The 20,481-nt window shown below is 37.6% G+C and overlaps 1 protein-coding gene across 11 annotated transcripts in view; it reads left to right on the forward strand.

Moving 5' to 3' along the window:
• Positions 1 to 20,481, forward strand: part of BCAS3 (BCAS3 microtubule associated cell migration factor) — a 486,041-nt gene that overhangs the window by 167,309 nt on the left and 298,251 nt on the right. For all 11 annotated transcript variants that reach the window (XM_039507722.1, XM_039507724.1, XM_039507723.1 and 8 more), the window contains one exon: positions 10,698 to 10,848. In XM_039507722.1, coding sequence (XP_039363656.1) covers positions 10,698 to 10,848 — 151 coding nt within the window. The remainder of the gene's footprint in view (positions 1 to 10,697; positions 10,849 to 20,481) is intronic.

The following is a 20,481-nucleotide window of genomic DNA, read 5'->3' on the forward strand; positions in this document are numbered from 1 at the left end:
TGTTAAAATCAGTTGCTTTTTTCCCATCTGAAGGAAATGCATCTTTGACACTTCTCATGACCTGAGTCATGATGCTGTCACAGAGCCAGAAAACATCCTTAGCAGTCATGGGTAAAAAAGCAGAGCTGATCAGGGTGTGTGTGGTGGGGGAGGGAGAAGGGGAGGGAAGAAGGGGGAGGAGAGAGAGCGATTCCTATCCCCCCCGCGCCCCCCCCCCGGTTTTAATATTCTGTGGGTTTTAGACAAGTCACTTTTGTTATAATTTTCCATGGATGATATTCTCAGGTTCTCATATGCAATGGTTATCAGAGCACATTGTTTTATAACTTAGAAGAAATAAAGTGTATGCAACCTGGGTCAGATATCTGCCTAGAACTACTTTAAACATAATAATGTTTGTGCTAATTGCTGCAGACATAGCAGGGGCTGGGGGGGAACATGGACATTAATACAAGGAAAAAGTGGCAAAAAAGCGGCCACAACTTTATTAACATACATAAATTGGCTTGGCAGAATTTGATTTTTTTAAATAATTTTGACAGATAATATCAATGCTTATTTTAACGCATATTTTAATTTTGATAAATGTCAATTTTCACATTTGCAGGAAAATTATGGGGAGAGTGTAAGACAATCATTATTTAATGACAGTAGACTTGGAGATTCAAAAAGCTAAATCTTTATAACCATTAAACACAAATTATATAAATAATAATAATATGAAGATATACCTATCTCATAGAATTGGAAGGGACCCTGAAAGGTCATAGAGTCCAGCCCCCTGCCTTCACTAGCAGGACCAAGTACTGATTTTGCCACAGATCCCTAAGTGGCCCCCTCAAGGATTGAACTCACAACCCTGGCTTTAGCAGGCCAATGCTCAAACCACTGAGCTATCCCCCCAAATCAAATGTCACAGTATACAAAGTAAATATCCTGAAGTCAAACTCTAAGCAGCATTTTTCTTACAATGACTATCTGTAAATTTTGATTGTTATTGATGGAGATATTTTTTGTCAGTTTGTGCGTGCATGGTGAAATTGACAGTTACTGATATTTACCAGTAAAAATCGAATCCTTCCATGTCTGTATATAACTAATCCTTAATATTAGGTATCTGCAAGCTGAAAATTGGGGTGAGCATGCTTTTATCTCTTCTCCCTGTACTCCACCCAATAAGTTTGTTCTCAACTGCACACAGACAGGTCATCCAAGAGGCTACCAGGCCAGTCACTTGCACATTCTAATGCAAAAGTGTCCCGTGTCTCATGCTGAGGGACTTTGTTCTCCCACAGCCAAAACTCCAGTAGTTCCTAGTGATCAGTTTATTCTATTCCATGGGGTGGGGAAGCCCCTTGCCTTCCAACGGCACCAGGACTAAGGGCCCTCATTGTCTAAATTTTCCTATGTCATCCAAACTTCTTGCAAGGATCCACCAATACAAAGAGGTCTTTAAATTTACACACAGAAGGGAAAAATGGAAGAGAAGCAGCAACAGCATATGTCTGTCTCCCCAAGCCCTGCACCACTGATCCGGAGATACACTGCTATAAAACATCTACAAATGGACAAGAAAACTCAGTAAACTCAGTGATTATGAATAACCAAGCCTGGAATCCATGACTCTGAGCAGAATTGTAGGCATGAATCCTGATATAGACAGGATGGCAGGCAGCTGGTGCAGGCTTTTACTGGAGATGATTCAGCCAATGGGAGGCCATTTGAGCTGATTTCCCTGGCAATCACCAATTGGGGTGAACCAGCTGAAGTGTCAGTGTTACAGTCTGCTCCTGCCTCTGCAGGGAGCTATGAAGTCCACAGCTGGCAATCAGAGGGAGGGGGTTTTGTTTTTGTTTTTTCACTTCAGTGCAAGTTTTGCCCTAAGGATTGTAGGTTTGGACCAACAATATTTTCAGTTAAATGGACCCTGAAAGATTATTATGTAGTAAGATTTTGGTCCTGTTTCTTGATCTACTTTTAGATCTGTTTACAAAGCCGGTGCAAGCTTTTATTCATATCCCCCCTCTTCCCAAACCAAAAGCTTTAGTGCTTTTTGTTTTTAATCCATGCAGCTTTTACAAGCAACCTTGTCCTGTGTTCCGGGTGCAAGGGAGAGAGAGGGGGAAATTGTCACAGGAACAGATCTTAGTTTCAAGTTTCCAATGGGATATTTTATAAGAAGTTAGCTAAGATCAGGGATGTTTCCCTGACAGGAAGTCTCACAACTGTTAACATGGGACTCCACGTATATGCACAAGAGTACCAGGGCTACTTCACACACAATTGCCTGTGTCTGCGCGTGTGCCTCCAAAGATTTCACTTCCATCCAAAAAAAAAAAAAAGCATGTACATAAGTAGGAGTATTGGCCACCTGTATATCACCAGCAGTTTGAGCACAGCTTGTACAGTTCCCGTGTGGTGGGTTCTAATCCCAAGCAGAGCTAGAGTTTTAAATGCTTCACCCTTAGGATAGATCTGCACTGCAGTTAAAACCCCCTGCTTGGCTCACAGGCTCACTGTTTAATTTCAGTGTAGACAGTCAGGCTGGAGCCTGGGCTCTAAGATCCTGCGAGGTGGGAGGCTCCCAGAGCTTGGGCTGCCTGCAGACCAACCTCTCTGTGCCACACTTAAATAGCCCCTACCCCAATCCCGAGTCATCTGGCACGAGCCAGTCGCAGGTGTCTAATTGCAGTGTAGACATCTCCTTAGAGGAAGGTGAAGTGAATGGTGTAAATTCCTCTGTCCCAACCCTCAAGGACTAGAAAGAATTTGAGGGTTTTAGAGAGAGTAATTGAGGCAGAGTCAATGGTTTCCTGAAAGTGGAGATAGTGTAGGGAGGGAAGAAGTGGAGGCCTCAGATGGAGAGTGTGTGGATGTGATGGGGAAGTGCGCCAATGGGTGTGGTGTAAAATCCTAGAAAGATTGGAGGGGTGATATCCAGGGCCTGAGGTGATATCCAGGGTAACTGAGGGTAGAGGAGTGTTTCTTTCCCCTGTGACTGGAGACACTTGGACTGGTGCATGTGCCTCTCAGGGGAATGTTACGAGCACACAGGCTTGCCTGTTGGCATCAGATGCTCCATCCTTTCATACATGGACAAGGAAAGGGCTGCTTTCCCAGTACATTCATGTGAATAGATGCAGCCGTTTTATAAAAGATGAGCAAAAAAGTGGTTTTAAACATTATGAAGACAAAAGGCCAAATTCTGCTCTCATCAGTATAAACATAACTGACCTCAGTGATTTACTCTGGATTTACATCAATGTAAATTGGAGAAAGTTTGACCTTGAGTGCCTAATCTGTATATAGCCACTGTAGCTAATAAAAGTGCTACTAGAAATATTCAGACTTAGACTGGTAAATGGATCTTGTTCCTAGCAGTTTGCTGCTTGAAGCAGTTGCTGTGCAATGTTAAGAAGTAGTGGTTATTTTAATTAAGAGCTATAAAGTTTCCTGTTGTTGCACACCCAGTTCCCAGGGGAAAAAAGTAACATTTTGGGGCAGATTTAAATATGTTACATCTTGTTGGCAGTAATTAGTGTTGTTCTTTTTTAATTAATTAAAAATATTGAATGATCTGTTACACCCTCCCAAACGACTTCTGTGAGCCAGCATTGCTTCCGCAGAGTTCTCTATTTGGGTCACAAGGCAGTGTTTCTCACCAGGGCGCTGTTGTTTCCTCTTCCGACTCTAGTAGATTACAGATTATACTGGAACATGTCTGGGGAAAGGTCAGAAATGAGGGTGAAAGTCCTGGAACTGTAGCTGGGAAGCTTTTCATTCTCATCTATGAGACTTCTCCTACTGAATAAAAACCAAAACAAAATAAACCGCCACATGCATGATTTTTTTAACAGCATCCTCTTTTATATTTAGAAAGGATTGTATTTGTCTTGCGTTAAATAATTAGTGAGTATTTGGTTGAGGAATCTCTTACAATAGGCAGCAAATGAAGGCTAAGCATGCTTCATTTTCTCATTGCTCAGCCTGCCAGTGATTGTGTAGATTCAAGTTATTGTGTGTTTTACTTACACTCAGTAAGTTGCAGGATATTGATATTTGATGTTAACTTTGTTAAAATATTTGTTGCAGTTTGAATTTTAGTTTATTAAGTACAGTAGGAGATTAAAAGCAGACCAAGTGCTTCGGAATTGAAATGATATAATTGTGTTACTTATTAATTTTATTGGAATTATACAAGGAAGAATAAGAACACAAGGAAATACAGGATAATTTAAAAAAAAACGTACATCGTTTTACTATGTAGCTAATAGAAGTTCAGTTCTACTCATTTTTTTCTGGAAACAACACAGAACAATTGGATGCTTATTATTCCCAGTCTACTAATATAAAACCTTACATAGGGCTAAAACCTGCTTGCCTTACTTATGTGTAAAGTGAAATTTCACAGTGCACACCATCATCCCACAACAGCTGACATTAGCCAGTGCAAGAATACCATATCCAGCTGAAACTGGGGGGGAAATTTAGTAGGTAGAATTATATAATCTGACCTTGAATTTACCCAAACTCTGGTGTTCACACCCCTTCCTGTATTAGAAAGTGCACCTGTGATTTTAGAGCTTGATAGTGAGGTACTGGGTACCCCCTTCCCCAGTTGATGGAAGTTGGTGATCAACTTTGTAGGTTTGTCCCTTAAGTAACCAGGACTTAATTTTTTTTGTCTGTTCTAAAAGGTGACATCTTCAATAGGAAGGGGCCCCTCAGTATCCTACCCGACTGCCGACCAAGCCCAAATCTATATTGAGTTCATTGTCAAGTGATCAAGCAGTGAATCAACTCAGTATGCTGCTTGTTTTTGGAATGTATTACAAACTAACGATTCTCGCATGTTTTGATCAAAATGCAGTTTTCTGTCAGGTCTGGAAAAATTCAATTCCAAAACCAAGTAGAAATGTGCAACTCGCTCTGTCATTTAAATCTTACAGATTAACTCCCTACAGTACGTTTTTCTGGTTTGTACTTTTTAAAGTAAAATAAAAAAATTGTAAGTTAAAAGTTTGTCTGTAGCAGTCATCAACCTTATGTCCAGTTTTCAGAAGTACCTTGGTGCCTGGTGGTTTGCCACTTTCATATATTCTGAGTCACTGCATTCAGCAGCTAAGAACACCGACCCTTCATATTCTGCCCTTTTTTTTTTTTTTAAGGGGTGGGCAAAGGTAAAACTGAAACGGCATTAGCCTTGCAATGGCATTACCTGGGAGTTGCGGCTGATGTCTTTTCCACAAATGTCCAACTTTGTCAAAAACCAGTAAATCTTGTGAAGTTTATTTTCCTTATAGCATCTGTGTTTTATAATGGTGCTTTTAATTTGTTTTTACTTTGTCTTTTGGGATTTCTTTTGTCCGGCGCTTTCAGGCCTCCCTTTTTTCAGTGGAAGTGAGTATGTTAATGATGACTGGTTTGGGAATATACCCCTGCAAAGTTGACATGACAGCCTGTTCGCTCTGTATAATAACAAAGCCCATTGTTATTTTCTCTCTTCACTTTTATCTTCAACTTAATCCATTACCCCTGTGAGTATTTGTGGTATAAAATGCCTGGGAAAAAACATGGCTCAGAACACTGAATGGGTCATAGAAGGTTTTCTTATCCCAGACTTTATGCCAATTGGTACCCAAGATAGAACTAATTAATTATTTTTCCCATGCCTCTGTAGGCAGACTTTATCCAATGAAATATTGTCCTTTTTAATAAATGTCTGCTGTTAGAATACCTTTTAAAAAGGCAAGAACATCCCATGATTTCCTCCTAATTTCATGGTTTATTCACTGTCTCTATGTCTCTGTGTAAACATTCATAGATAAGATTCAGCAGCAGCTTCAACTAAAACAAGAGAACCAATTTCAATAATGGTAATCCAAAAAGCAGAATTTGGATTCGGGGCAGAAAACACTCAAGAAGTTTGGGATTTGGGTTTAGCTCAGATCAGGAGTTTGGATGCTTATCCAACCTTTCTCTTCCTCTTGAATCTGTAAAATTTGGCTGGGAATTTTTGTGAGAACTGCCTTTCAGGTGGTGTTCTGGCCCTTGACTGGAACCTGGGAGTGCCGAGATACAGGGAAGTGGCACAATGTACATAAAAAACCACCTTAAATTAAAGTGCCCACAGCAGATGGTAAAAACAGCCCCTCCTTGCACAGCCCTTAAGCCTGACAGAAGAAAAACCTCTCCAGTGACATCCTATAGACAGATAAATACTTAACCAAAAAGATGTGCCTTGCTCTGTACTCTGAAGGTCAGTAAACTCAGACACTGGCAGATCACCAAGGAAGAGAGATCCACAGCTAGGGACGCTCTAGTGAAAATGTTCTGCCTCCAGTCCTTACGAGGGCACGTCTGTCATGAAGGTGCCAGGAGTTTTGGTTTTTTTTAAGTTCCCTCTGAATGGATTGCTATAGAAGGTATTCCTGGAAAAGTCAATCAGGCAGTCCCCTGCCTGGTTTATGTGCAATTGTCAGTATGAAAACAAGCTTCTGAAGTTAGCATGTCATTTCAAGCTAAATTTTTAACGTTTAGGGAAGCTGTTGGAACTGTATTCCTACTTTTTGTTACTTATCAATAGGTATATTTGAAGTGTTGATTTATCCTATACACATACTGCAAAATAATTTGACTGTGCTATGCTGAAGGATTCTTCACTATACAAAATTTTTTTGATATTTCTGGAGCACTTAAACTTTGTCGCTGTGTCCTTTGACAGTGAATCAACAACTGCTTGAGCTGTGGAAATAATGTGGATGCTTGACTGCATTCTTTGTGCTCTTTTGGCCTGATCCTACTGTCTTGTGCGCAAAACTCCCATTTACTGCAATGGGAGTTGCATGCTTCTAAGGGCTAGAGGATGGGGGATAATTTTTTACTGGGTTTTTGGGCAGATACAATAGCATCCACAAAGTTTAAAAAAACCCTGACCTGTTAAATGTAATCTGTGGAACACCACTTCATTCCAGTAGTGGATGTACAATATAGGTCTTGCTGAATGCATGATAAAGAAATCCTAGTCACAGAGTGCATTTACTGTATCCCCACGGCTATGCAATTAAGAAGTCAAGGTTGTATCTTTATGATGGGACTGAGGCAACATTGTCCAGACAATAGAGATACCACTTTATAGAACATTTCCATACTAAAAGTATCTAAATATAATTCAAATGAAAGCTATTATTATTACTCTTTCTAAATAAAGTAGCATTTTTCCTAACCTGATTCATCTGCACTAAGTAGAGCTTATTTAAAAGTCAAATTATCAAGCAAAATGCTCACTCCTAAGTAACTAAAATTTCTCTCTTAACCCTTTTGTACCATTCTGATTTTTAATTTCTGATTTGCACCATGGCTGGTGAATGTATTTTCAAAATTATGCAACTAAATTTTGCTTAAAATAAAGTGTAGATTGATAGGTATTTGGTGGCAGATTAGATGTTTAAAATATTTGCATCTGTTATGTTTGGATCTTTTACTCTCGACTTTATTTCTGCTGTGAAACGTTGAGTGTTTTGATGACTGGGTTGGTTAATTTTTAATTTAAATTTGTATCTTCTCAGTCAGTAAAGCTTTATTTTTAAAACTAAAATATCTGAACTCAGAAGATATTTCTGCCCTAGAAATTATGAACAAGTTAAAGTCCTGCTTCTTACCCACAGCTAGTTACTTCGTAACACACCTCTTTCATCTCTAAAGGATAGTGATTTTTGCACAGTCTGCAGGCAATGCTTGTGAAGAATTAGTTAAACTTTGATTCTGTTCATATATTTATTTTTAATGCAATTTTCAGCTGAAAGCAAGGCATATTTTTCGTTCTGTGTAGAGTATCTGCAGTAGGTTAAATGAGAGCACCTTAACTCTAGCACAGTTTTAAATGATAACACCAGTGACGTTTTAAAGTGAAAGTGTTTTCATTAAATATTACAAATGGCAAAGTGCTTTGTTAGAAACAACAGAAATGAATGCATATAGGATTGGTTTTCCAAGATGGTTTAAAGAGTCAGAAGTCACAATCTTGAAAACAAACCTCATATAGTCAAGTATCATGTCTTTGTTAATTCTGACTGGAAGTAATGTCTTAATTCCTGCAAAGTGACTGCAATATGATTTAGTCAGGAATTAAAGTAGGATTTACAGCAACGATTCTTTGTACAGTCCTTCTAAAAAAAAAAGTAAGTAAATAAAAGCTGCTTTAATGCATTCCCAGAACACAAGCAAACAAGCTGAAAGGAATATTCTATTTTATTCTAATTTATCACCTCTTAAGCATCTTTATTTCCCTTTATATATTTTTGTTCTTCCCTTTTTTTTTCTTGTCTTCCTTTGGTTGTCATTAAAGACACCAGAAAAATGCTTACTGTAAAAAAGTAAAGTATTGTATAATGTATCAAACAACTCAGAAAAATGTTGCTACTCCTTAGATCCTTCACCCTATAAAATACAAATGTTACAGTGACTAATTGGTGTGCATGTGTGTGTATTGGTATTTTTAAGATTCCTGAAAGAGGATCTAATTCTCCAAACTGCTGAGTGTCCTCAACTGCCCCACAGGATCCCTCAACTTTAATGGGAGTTGAGGGAGCTCTGCATCTTTCAGCGTAGATCTAATTTATGATTACTCACTTTTCCTGCACTCAAAAATCCTATTGAATTCAGTGGCAGCTTTGCATTTGGAAGGCTAATTAATTGCTGCATGGTACTGAGATTTGAGTGCATTGAGTAATTACGGATTCCTTGTACGTACTGTATACAAATTACTGTTGCAACAGGCAGATGGGGTTCAGGGCTTGATCAGTGCAGCATTACAATTACTCATCATAGTCCTAACAGAAAAAAGAAAGCAAGGTATAGATATTTGGAATCACTTTTTTAGGTATCACAGTTTTCTGTGTTGAATGTTGCTGCTTATGTTGAATACAGAGTGAGGAACACATATTTTAAAAGGGGCTTGATGACATAATAGTAACTAATTACACAAAAATGCAGAAAACTATTTTATACTCTTTCCACATGAACCGAGAATGAATCTTCAAGGAAACTAATCAAAGATTTTTTTGAGAAAAGAATTGAAGCCTCAGGCTTAATTTAAACATGAGGTTTTTTTTTCTTCCTTTCTTTCTTGTTATTCCCCCCCCCCCCCCAGCCCCAAGTTAGTTCAGGAAAATCTCTATAGTTCTAAATGAAGTCTGTACTCAGAGACTATTCAATAGGCTGGTTATTCATTAAAGCCCTGCCATTTTTCTTAAAATGTATTGAATAATGCGCAGACCGGATACCTAACACAAAATACACTTTGTAATTTCATCATTTTTTTGTTTGTGTGCTTTCCTAAAACACAGAGTTCTACATACTTGGTAGAAAAACAAACACAAAACCCCAAGCTAACGGTTATAAGGTATTAAAAGGAGGGTAAAGGAAGCATTGAGTGTCTTTAGGAAGATGAGACATTCATTAAGATTTTTCCGCCTTCCTTTTCCTATCTTCAATCCATCTGAAGTACCATTATAGCTTTTCAGCCTGCTTCCTGTGAGAAACTCTTTTCTTTGCTGTTATTCTTCCTTGAAAAAAGGTGGCTGCACTTCAGTCAGGATTGTGTGGATTTGGCCTGGGATTTGTATAATATCTATGTAGAATGCATCAGTTGTTTAGGAACTTAATTCCCAATATGGCTTCCTTTTGATTAAGGACAAAGCCAGCATTTCACAGCATTATAGGAACACAGAAAAACAAGTTAATGATCTAAACCTTTTAATTCACAGTTGCTTGTCTATTTAAAGAACTTTTGATTCTATTATAAACAGACTGGCCCCTTTTTGTTTCATTTCTTTCTTTGGTTTCTTTACATTTCTTTCCCTCTTGGCCATGAAATTTGTAGCTAGTTTCCTTTTCTAACTGAAGACTGAAAGGTTGTGATTGCAGAATGATACAGAAAGTAGGAAAGCGTATCTAAACTAAGCATATGTCCAAAACAGACCTTCTGTCTTAGTAATTTGAAACAAGTTTAGTTTAGTGTGTGTGTGTGTGGGGGGGGGATTCTTTCCCTTTTCTAAATGCTATATTTTGACTATTTTATTTCTCTTGTTTTGAAGGAAGTGAAGTTTTTCTTTTTACAATAAACTCTTGATTTTTCTCTTATTTTAGTTTAACTTTCCTTCATTTTATTCTTTATATGTCAGTAGCATGTATTTGTCTATCCTTTCTTCAGTGCAGCAGATTGCTATTATAGGATACTATACTTTCACTCATGGAGGCAGCAAAACTGTTCTTTTTCAGAATTTCTCAGTGTAAAGCACAGTATGCGGTACTGCAGGACAAAAATTCCTTTCTAGAGTATTTACCTTTTCCATAGACAATTTGGATTCAAAATCTGCTTCTCCAATTGGACTTTGAAATTCCTTGATATGTGAAACTTGCTCAATAGAACAGCAGCACCATGGCTGACTTTATTACTATAGGCTACAATTTCTTCATCTCCTTAGATATGAAAAATATTTTTATTGCTGTTGTATCTGCTTCTGTTTATTTTTCTATAGTTTTAAGATGAATTCTGTAGAGATTTTTTGTTTTTCTTCATCAATAGAAGTCTATTATTGTATATTTAAAACTGTTAATGTTATGTGGTTATCAGAAATGATAAATGGGGAAAAATTTCCAGTAATAATTTTTTAAATTATTTCCATCTCTTCAAGGTAAACTGAATAACCAAGATACTTACAATAATTTCACTAATAATAATCCTGGGAACCCACGACTCTTGCCACTTCCAAGTTTGACTGTGGTGGTACCTCTTGCACAAATCAAACAGCCAATGACCTTAGGGACCATCACCAAACGCACAGGGTAAGTGTACCTGCATGCCATTTCTTATTAACGCTGTTTGTGGTCGTTCGACAAAATACTCATAGAACTAATTCATGCGGTTAGAGATGCTTTTCTGATTTATGCTTTGTGTTTCCAGCGTACATATAATTCCGTGGCACAAAACTTAGGTAGAAAGTAACAATAACAATGACAAGTATTAAAAATACATAAAACAGATCTGTCTAAGAATTCAGAAGCATAAATGTTTGTTTGTTTGGATAGATGGATCATTTTCTTGCAACCACTCCATGGACATATTCTACATTGACATGAGTAGACATTATGCATAAGGAACAAGTATAAAATATGTTTTGGTCTATGTTGAATCATATACGGCGAGCTCTTGAATAGTTTCCACCTTAAAGAAAACTTGTTTTAAATATGTTTTTGATTTTAAATTCTTCAACCATAGTGGTAGTTGTCTGTTACATATGGAAAGGCAGCAAACCAGGGGTGACTATAGATACATATATAGAAAAATCCTATACACATAAATATATGTTTCTAATGTTTTCCTGACAGTATAATTCTGTCTATGTGTACCCTATTGATTTGAGTAATTTTTTTTATAAAACACATCTCATTGGAACCCTAAAAATCCTCTTCATTTTCACCATTTTTACACATCCCATGCACTTAGGATGAAGGTAAGGAGGACTAGACAGATTTCCTTCTGATTTCATCGATCAGTCACAGGGGTCACTCATGGGTGCTTACAAAGGAACTGTCTTTTTTTCCCTGTATTTGTACAGCACCTAGCACAGTGGAAAACTGGTCCATGACTAGGGCTCCTCGGCACTATGGTAATTAAAATGATATTAAGACCCCCTGTACAGTGGACTACCTCCACAGCACTCCTCACCCCAATCGCTTAACTTAGTACAGTAGGCTAAGACTTGGGTTTGAAGCACATGCATGTCTGCTGCCACATGTTGGAGTTCTCCTCTCCATAGCTCTTAAAGGGCCTGTGGAATTTTTCAAAGATGTGTTTGGTCCCGTGTCCTTGATCAAAATTTCCCTTTCCACTTACTGTTCTGCAGGATGCTATTCGCTTGTTGATTTTTCGCCATCCATCCAAGAGTCAGCAACATTTTAGTAGTTATATATGTACGGCGTATAAAGCACTTTAGGATCCTCTGGTATGAAAATCACTACTAAATAAATGTACATTATTATTATTATTTTATTTATTATTAAATAGGACATTAACCAACCATATAATGCACACTTAGCAAAGAGGCACAAAGTAAGTTCAGGTTTCGTAGATTTGAAAATTTTGGGGTAGTTGCTCCTGAAATTGACCAGCTGACCGTTGATATTTTGTGTACTTAAATAGCCATCTGTCTCTGGAAACTTCCAGTTTCTGCAGTTCATGAATAAACTCTCAAAGATACATTTTTTTCCCCCTCCTTCCTGGAGAAGCTCAAATCCTGAAGGTTCAACAGTCAGAGCTTTATTTTAAAAGTTTGACTCAGTCATTCCCTTATTGACTGAGACTTTTATGTGTATGAGAAACATTCTTATGTGGATACACTAACACAACTCCCTTCTATTTCATGGAGTTTGGGGGGTGGCAAGTAAGTACCATCTTGCCACCCTTACTTAGTTCCCTCCTCAAAGCCACATTACCAGATTTCACATGGGGATAGGTAAATTTCACTTTAGTGCCCTTCAATGGGAATTTTACTTGAGTAAGCATAGAGTAAGGATTTCAGGATTGTGCCCTTTATTCTGGTTAATTACTCATTCTCTGATGTGATGTCTGGGATATTTTATAAAATGTATTTATTATTATAGTTTACATAGCTCTACAGGTATGCCTGGCAAGGTCCTAAAGGTCATATAATCTAACCACCCAGTTCTGCTCCCACTGATGTGAATGGGAGTTTTGTCAGGCCTTACTGCCGAGTTACGAGCAAAAGCTGAACACTTGTGATACTCCTTGACTTTGGTGAGAATTGGAAGTTCTCACACCTCTGATGATTTGCCTCTGAACTGTGCAGAGAATTGTAGACAGAATGTGTGGAACAACAAAGAAGCAGGGACAAGGGAAAACTGTAGTTTATTTCTTCCGTGCATATGTTGCAGGTGTTGGGTTTTTTTGCAATCACACGTGCGGGAGGAAAATGGAGCATGGAGATGAATGCTGGAAAGAAAGTGAGCAAGGAAGAGGAGAGGGAGGGAGACTGATGACCAGCAGGAGGGAAGGCATGGCGTGTGCATCAAAAGAGGAACAAGTCACAAATGGGAGAAGGAGACAGATGAGTTGAGCAAAAGGACTGGGAGGAGTACAACAGAGGGAGGAGGAGGATCTGAGAATGTAGGTTTTGGCACAGACACAGACTCTTGGAGATGAGCACAGGGAGCTCGAACCACAGTGATAGGCCCCGTAGGAACTGAGAGCGAGGGAGATGGTTGAAGGAGACAAGAAGCCAGTGGAGACGTGAGGAGGGGAATAACATGATTGGAGTGACAGAAGGGGAAGACGGTAAAAGTCAGCTTTGTGGTTGTAGTCAGCCCCACTTCTTTGGTTTTCAGCAGTAATTTTTGCTGCATTTTCTGAGGCCATTTATAAAAAAAAGAAATTTGATGGTGATGCCATTGAAATTTTGTAAAAGTAACGCAGAAATAACTGAAATCTTGCATTTTATTTCTACATATCATTTTGTACCTATCTTAATTGTGTAGTTCATGCTCAGCTTTTTCCACATGTAAATTTCCTATTCACAAACGTTGCCTTGTCCTATTATTTTGTGTAATTTTTAAAATGAATTGAGCATAAAATATTCAATGAGGCTTACGTAGGGGAAAAAATGGTCCTGGAAAGGACCCCAGCTATGTAAGTACAATTTTCATGAATGGGCTGATAATATTCAGCAAATCCCATGTAAATGTGTAATACTAAGCTTATAGCTGCCTTCTTTTGTTCTGTGTCCAAAATATTTGATGAACGTACACAAAATTAACATGAAAAGCTGTATTTACAAAGCAGAGATTTAAGAAGAATGCCTAGGATCCAAGAAGCCTGGCATGCCTAAAATGGCCAAATTGAGACAGCAGCCTTAACTTAAACCTCCAGGGGGCAAAGCGTGTGTTTGACATATTTAACATCTGCCCTCATATTTCTAGAAACACATAGCAATGTAAGTCTGTACGGTGTAATATTTAGACAGGACAGGGACCATCTGCCTAGCTCTAAGAAGTGTAGGAGGCATGTATTACTACAAATGGCAAAAGACAGATGTATTTACACCTACGTGGTCAGCACCTTGAAGCACTGCTTCAAGGAAACAAGGCACTCTTTGGAAGCAGCTGCTTAACCTTGTGATTGTGCAGTGATCAGAGAAGGAGGAAGTGCTTGAAATCAGTTGGATTTTACAACTACTATACAATAGTCATCAAAATTGGTTCTTTCTGTTGCTTTTAAAAATCAGATTTTAAATCTATTATGGTACAATTCCAGAAAGAAAAAGCAAGACTAAAACAATGACAGATAACTCCTAGTTTAACTGCTTTATTAGTTATTAGCATCTGAAAAGCCCCTCTTTCATTAGAACACTTAAGCAGCATTTATAACTGGATTCATCAAGCAAACCGTGGTTGGTTTTGTTCTAGTTTTTCCTAGGACAACAAAATATTTTTTTCATACAAAAATATTAATCAATGCCCTTAATATTATCGATCTCAAATCAACATGTTCTTTTCTTGGCAACCAGAGAGGAGTAAACTTTCAGAATGAGTCCATAGTTAGCCCCATGGGAATGAAATACAAGAATCAGGAGTTGCGTCATCACAGTGTTTATCACTGGAGCTTTTTTTGTCAAGTAAACCTGCAAAACTCAACATTTTCTGACCACTCATTAAGCTCCTTTCTTTTGAATGCAGGTTACACCCCTAGTGTTGAATACCTGAGGGTGAGCTTACCAAGAAAAATGGCATCACTTGTTTTCCATGACTGTTCTTTCTTTGGTTTCCTTCCTGTGCTTCTTCCCTTGACTTTTTCATTCCCCCACCACTTTCTCTTAAACTGTCTATTCTCCCATCTCCATTTGGCACGTCACTTTTACCCCCAATTTTTTAATAAGCCTCTTGACTCACTTTCCTGCAGTTTGTCCTATCAACACTTTAACACCACAAAAGATTCCCCAAAGGGACTCTCTACACTTTCAAAAAAGAAGGATGATATTGTAGTTAAAGCCTGCGTATGGGGGCTGAGAGATGTGGCTCCACCACAGATTTCCACTGTGTCTTTGGGTAAGTCACTGAACCATTGTGTGTCAGTATCCCTATTAACAGATAGGAACAATAATACTGACTTCCCTTGGAAAAGTGTGGTGTGCCCTAATTCATTCAATTTTTTTGCAAAGTGCTTATAAACCCTAAAAGGGAGGTTTCTATATAGGGACAAATGATTTATTTCCTGAGAGAAACAATAGAAAACTAGACAATCTGACTGTCTTGGGACCATTACAAAAAAGACAGCACTTGAATGTATTAATTGGAGGAAAGCTGTGTGTTTGCAGTTGACCTATTATAAGTACATCCTGTTTCAGTGGAGTGGATTGTATTTAGTTTCCAGTTCATACGAATGTGGTAAAATAGATGAACTGTAATAGAGAAGAAGAAATAAATGATAAAGTAATTGCTACAAAGGAAAATGCTTGTAAATGTTTGCCCCTTTGACAGCAGCATTTATTTTTTATTTCTCAAGGGATGGTCATTTATGTTGGTATCGTACTTCAGTCACAAATATAACATAGCTGCACTGAAACCCTCATATGTCAATTTCTGTAGTAGTCTCTTGCCAAAACAAAGCCTTACAGTGCTCCTTACAAGAACAGGAACAAATCTGATTTTTCCTCTTTGAAAGGTTTGAGTTCATATATGTGAAACTTTATCCATTTCCCCTCCTCCCGCTTCTTTTTATTATATAAAATAAGGAGAGGGAAATGTAGATAAAGTCTCTGATGTTGAAACGGGCTGAGATTTTATCATTTTAATGTTTCCCATCTCCTCTACTATTTGTTCAGAAAATCATTGATATCCGTTTGATGTATTTTGACTCAGAAGAGCTTAATTTATCCCAGGGCCGATTAGTGATGCAAACAAAAATAAGAAGAGCCATATCATGATCCAATTATGTAGGCAACAACAACGGAAAAAAAATCAGTATGCATTAAAACTAAATCCAAGTAAAAGCTTAGAAAGACAATGATCAGTGTGCCTGCACGTTTATTGAAAACTTTCTGTTTTGGACACATTTTTCAAACATGGTTATGTATCATCTGAAGAATGAGTATACTAAACTTTGGTAATAAAGAAGCAGCTCTAGCTCTTTGTAATTTGTATGAAGTATTGTGATTTATCCCTCATCTTGCCCAAATGTCACAGTTTCTTTATGAAATATCAGGGAAACCTGATAGTAATGGGGGGTTAGGGTAAGTAGATATTGTTGAATTTATTAAGATCTTGAATAGTTACATATTTTTAAAAAACATGCTAAAGCAGCAAAATCAAATAAGTTTTGGATTTCTTAAAACTCATGATCAGACTGAAAACTAGGTGAAAAAAATACTGTTTGAATTTTGAATCATCATCACCGTCATTTAATATTTTTTCCATTGGGAGACAATTCCCAATATACTCTCTTATGTGCACTTGGCATTCGAGCCACTGCAACATAGAACTTCAGTGCCTTCTCCCCCCCCGCCCCCCCCCGCCTTGACATTGCTGTGTTATTGTCACCCAGCATAGCCATCTGGTGCTGTCAATTCAAGGATGGGTTATCTTGTAATTTGTACATTGTCTTTTTTTATTAACAAACCAACCATGCTGTGTGAAGCAAATTGTAAAACATGTTCAGTTGCTTGTGTAAAAGACCACAGAAATGAATTGTAAATTAAGGAAAGCAGGGAACCGCGGAACAAAAAGGGGTTACTGCTGTGCTATCTGACATGTATATAGACTTTGTATTAAGAATGTAAGCTGTTCTTTTAAATGTAATTGCAGTTTTTCTGTGCTACAAGAAATCTAATCTATACTGAAAATGTGCGGTTTGAGTTAAATCTCTGTTGGTCACTTAGTTTATTTTTGAAAAAGACAGTGGTAATTTTTGTGATTTTAAAAAAGATCTCATGGTAACCTTCTTCAGTTAAATAATAATTTATAGAATTTTCAAACAAATACTTAATTCTTTCAATGTCCTTGTGATCTTAGGTAAGTATTATTTTCCCTGTTTTTACTAATGGAAAAACTGAGGCAGAGAGGTAAACTGATTTGCTTTAGGTGGGACTCAGCCAGGATTACAACTCAGCAATTCCCAGCTCCTAGTCCCATGATCAGACCACTAGCTAATGGCTCTACAGTTTTAGGCCAGGCAGATCCTTGGCTCTTGAGTATGTTGGTAATGGGTTGTGCAGAATAATGGAGAGTTCTGTTTTTTGTCAAAGGTTTCTTAAGTGCAGCACCACTTTCTTAATCTGTTGATGAATCCTTGGAGTGGCTTTTGGGACAATAACTCGCTGTCTGTGTTAGAAGTCAATTCATCCAATTAAACAGGGTTCTAGCACTATTCTAGAATGGCTAGGCATTTCCTCAAGGGCTGATGGTTCCACCCTAGTGCACCTTGAGGCAGAACTGGGACCCCAGTAGGCATGTGTATGAAAAGAATTTAATTAAAAGAGATTTTACTATACATGATAAAGCTGCAGAGCTTATAATACCTTTAATTTGGTCTCAGAGTCACAGTCGTGTTAGTCTGTATCCGCAAAAAGAACAGGAGGACTTGTGGCACCTTAGAGACTAACAAATGTATTTGAGCATAAGCTTTCGTGGGCTATAGCCCACTTCATCGGATGCATAGAATGGAACATATAGTGAGGAGATATATATATACATGTTCTCTGTGTGTATATATATCTCCTCACTATATGTTCCCTTCTATGCATCCGATGAGGTGGGCTGTAGCCCACGAAAGCTTATGCTCAAATAAATTTGTTAGTCTCTAAGGTGCCACAAGTACCCCTGTTCTTTTTTTTAATTTGGTCGTTGACCTACAAAACTAAAACTGATATTAATACTTCATTGCCCTGGCAAATTTTTTGTCCTGGTTTGGATAAGTACATCTTCAGATCCCTATGCATGCAGGTGTAACATTTTTGTTTTCTTTAACTTTACATAACTAATTTCTTAAAAAGATATCTGTGTTCACTGGTATTGCTCTCATGTCAAATTGGTATAAATTTAAGGTGAAAACGTATAGCTACATGCCTAACAGTCCCCTTTGTGATAGCCTTTTGTTTTATTGGGGTGGCTGAAAATATTTCACTTCAGTTTCATTTAGCAATTATTTGTCCTTAACTCAAAGTATAGAAAAAGTAAGGACACATCTGCATTTAAAAAAATTGACTGCAGCAATTATATGGGCAGTGCTAAATGCCCCAAATAAGGATTATAGAAGCCCTGAGCACATAACTGGCTTTAAATTTATTTTTCAGACTGTATACAAATGTCAGTATGATTATGGCTTATGCCAGGGTGATTTAAAACAAACAAACTGATTAAAACATTGGTAGTGGTGGGGCTTGATTTTAAAAACTATACTGTACATTGTAGAAAATAGTTTTAAAAACTGATTTTGTGCTGTAGACAGAATTTTAATAAGTGGCCAAACATATTAAGTTGTGCATCAGTATTAGATTTTATATCGGATGTTGCATTTAAAATTAGCGATTCTTTTCTTTGCTGCATTCCAAACTAGCTTGTAAGGGAAAAAGACTAGCATGTCATGCCACTGTTACGCATTTTAATTTCCAAGATTGTGTTTTTAAAATGGGGAAGAGGGAGGGGGGAGAACTTCTGTAAAAGATGGTGGTTCTACCTTAAGTTTATTTATTATAGGGCTGATCCCTTTCTGGCAATTATTTTTTTTTCCGACTCTCGTTGTCGGATTTTAAACATTTAATGACAAACACCCACACATCTGCTGCCGTTGATGCAAATTTACTTCGTTATCTGATTATTAATGTTGACTTGAATGTTGTTTTAAGGCCCTCAACTCTGTGTTTCCTCTGTAGTGCCTCTTACAAGGCATTGCCAGAGCATTTCAAAAAGGAAAACTATACTGTCTAACTTTTCAAAATCTGTCCATATTAAAAGTGATAGCAGCATGTGGATGCTATATTTACAGCAGTTACTGCATGAAGGGCCTGATCCTGTAAACACTTGCCTCCATGGGTAGTCACATTGATGTCAGTGGGACTACTCACATGAGTAAGTGTTTGGTTGATGTGGTCCTCACCAGCATGTTTGTTACCTTAGAGTTCAGCATACGGTCAGGGGCCTTGCAAACAGTTATGAAAATTATTTTATTTTATTTACCTTTATTTTAAATCTTAATAGCATGATATACACTGTACTTGTTGATAATGAGTTTTCATCTAATTTTTGTGCATTTTTCCCCTTTACATGAAGACCTTATCTGTTTGGAGCAGGATGTTTTTCCATAAAAGCTCCTTGGTGAGTTCTGAGTTCAATCCCAGCATGCCTATAATTCATTTGGTGTACGCACTGAAAATAACTTTACGTTCAAATTGTTTTTTTACTGCATGGGCTGATCCATAGGTGGAAGCACTGTATACTTACCACCTACTTTTAAACTATGGATAAATATTTGCCATCACGTGCACTGTGTTTCTCTCATGATATTTAATATGTTAAAGCAGACATTTTAATTCATATTTGAAGTAGGAAAATTTAGTTTTTAAAGTAGCCGAGATGTTAGAAAATATTAAAAAATAATCTGGTTAGGCAAAGTTGTATTCAATATCTGTTCTAAAAACATAATCTCTCTCTCTCTCTCTCTCTAATACACACACACACACACACACACACACACACACACACACACACACACACACACACACACACACACACACACACACACACAAAATATGTAGTGTCTAAACACTTTCCTTGCTTATGGACAGAAGACACTAGCTACTATGGGTTTCTCTGCAGTAAGTCAAATTAGGTAATAATAAAATACTAAACTAAGAGAAATGAAATAATATTATAATGACTAACCATTTCCTACTCAGGAAACCGCTTGAAATGATGAAACATTTTTAAGAACACTAAATAAACAGACATTCAGAAGTTCTTATCACTATGTCAAAAGACATGTTGTTTCTTAATAGTCAGCACATTTTTGTAATAAAATGTTTTAAACATTTAACATTGCAGCATATTGCCACAACCAGCTTAAAAAATACTGTACAGGCATGGAAGCATTAAAAGTAATCATAAGACGTTATTCTGTGCAAGAGACTGGTGCAGCCGCACTTGCAGTATTGTGTACTCTCCTAGTTACCTTATTCTAAAAAGAGTATGATCAGGTGGGTACAGATTTAGATAACTAGAATGATATGGGGGTGTGGGGATTTTAGACAGAAAATTTCAATAGCTATTGGGGACTTCGTACTGTAAGTGTGTAGTGATTGATATATGCGGCTCTCATTGCCAGTAATGGGAATTGTTCACATATATCCCTGTTACATCCAGATCAGAATATAATCCCTCAATCTGTATTCTGTGGAAAAATGGGGTTTAAGA

Source organism: Mauremys reevesii, linkage group 20 (assembly GCF_016161935.1).
Source record: "Mauremys reevesii isolate NIE-2019 linkage group 20, ASM1616193v1, whole genome shotgun sequence".
Taxonomy (NCBI): Eukaryota; Metazoa; Chordata; order Testudines; family Geoemydidae; genus Mauremys; species Mauremys reevesii.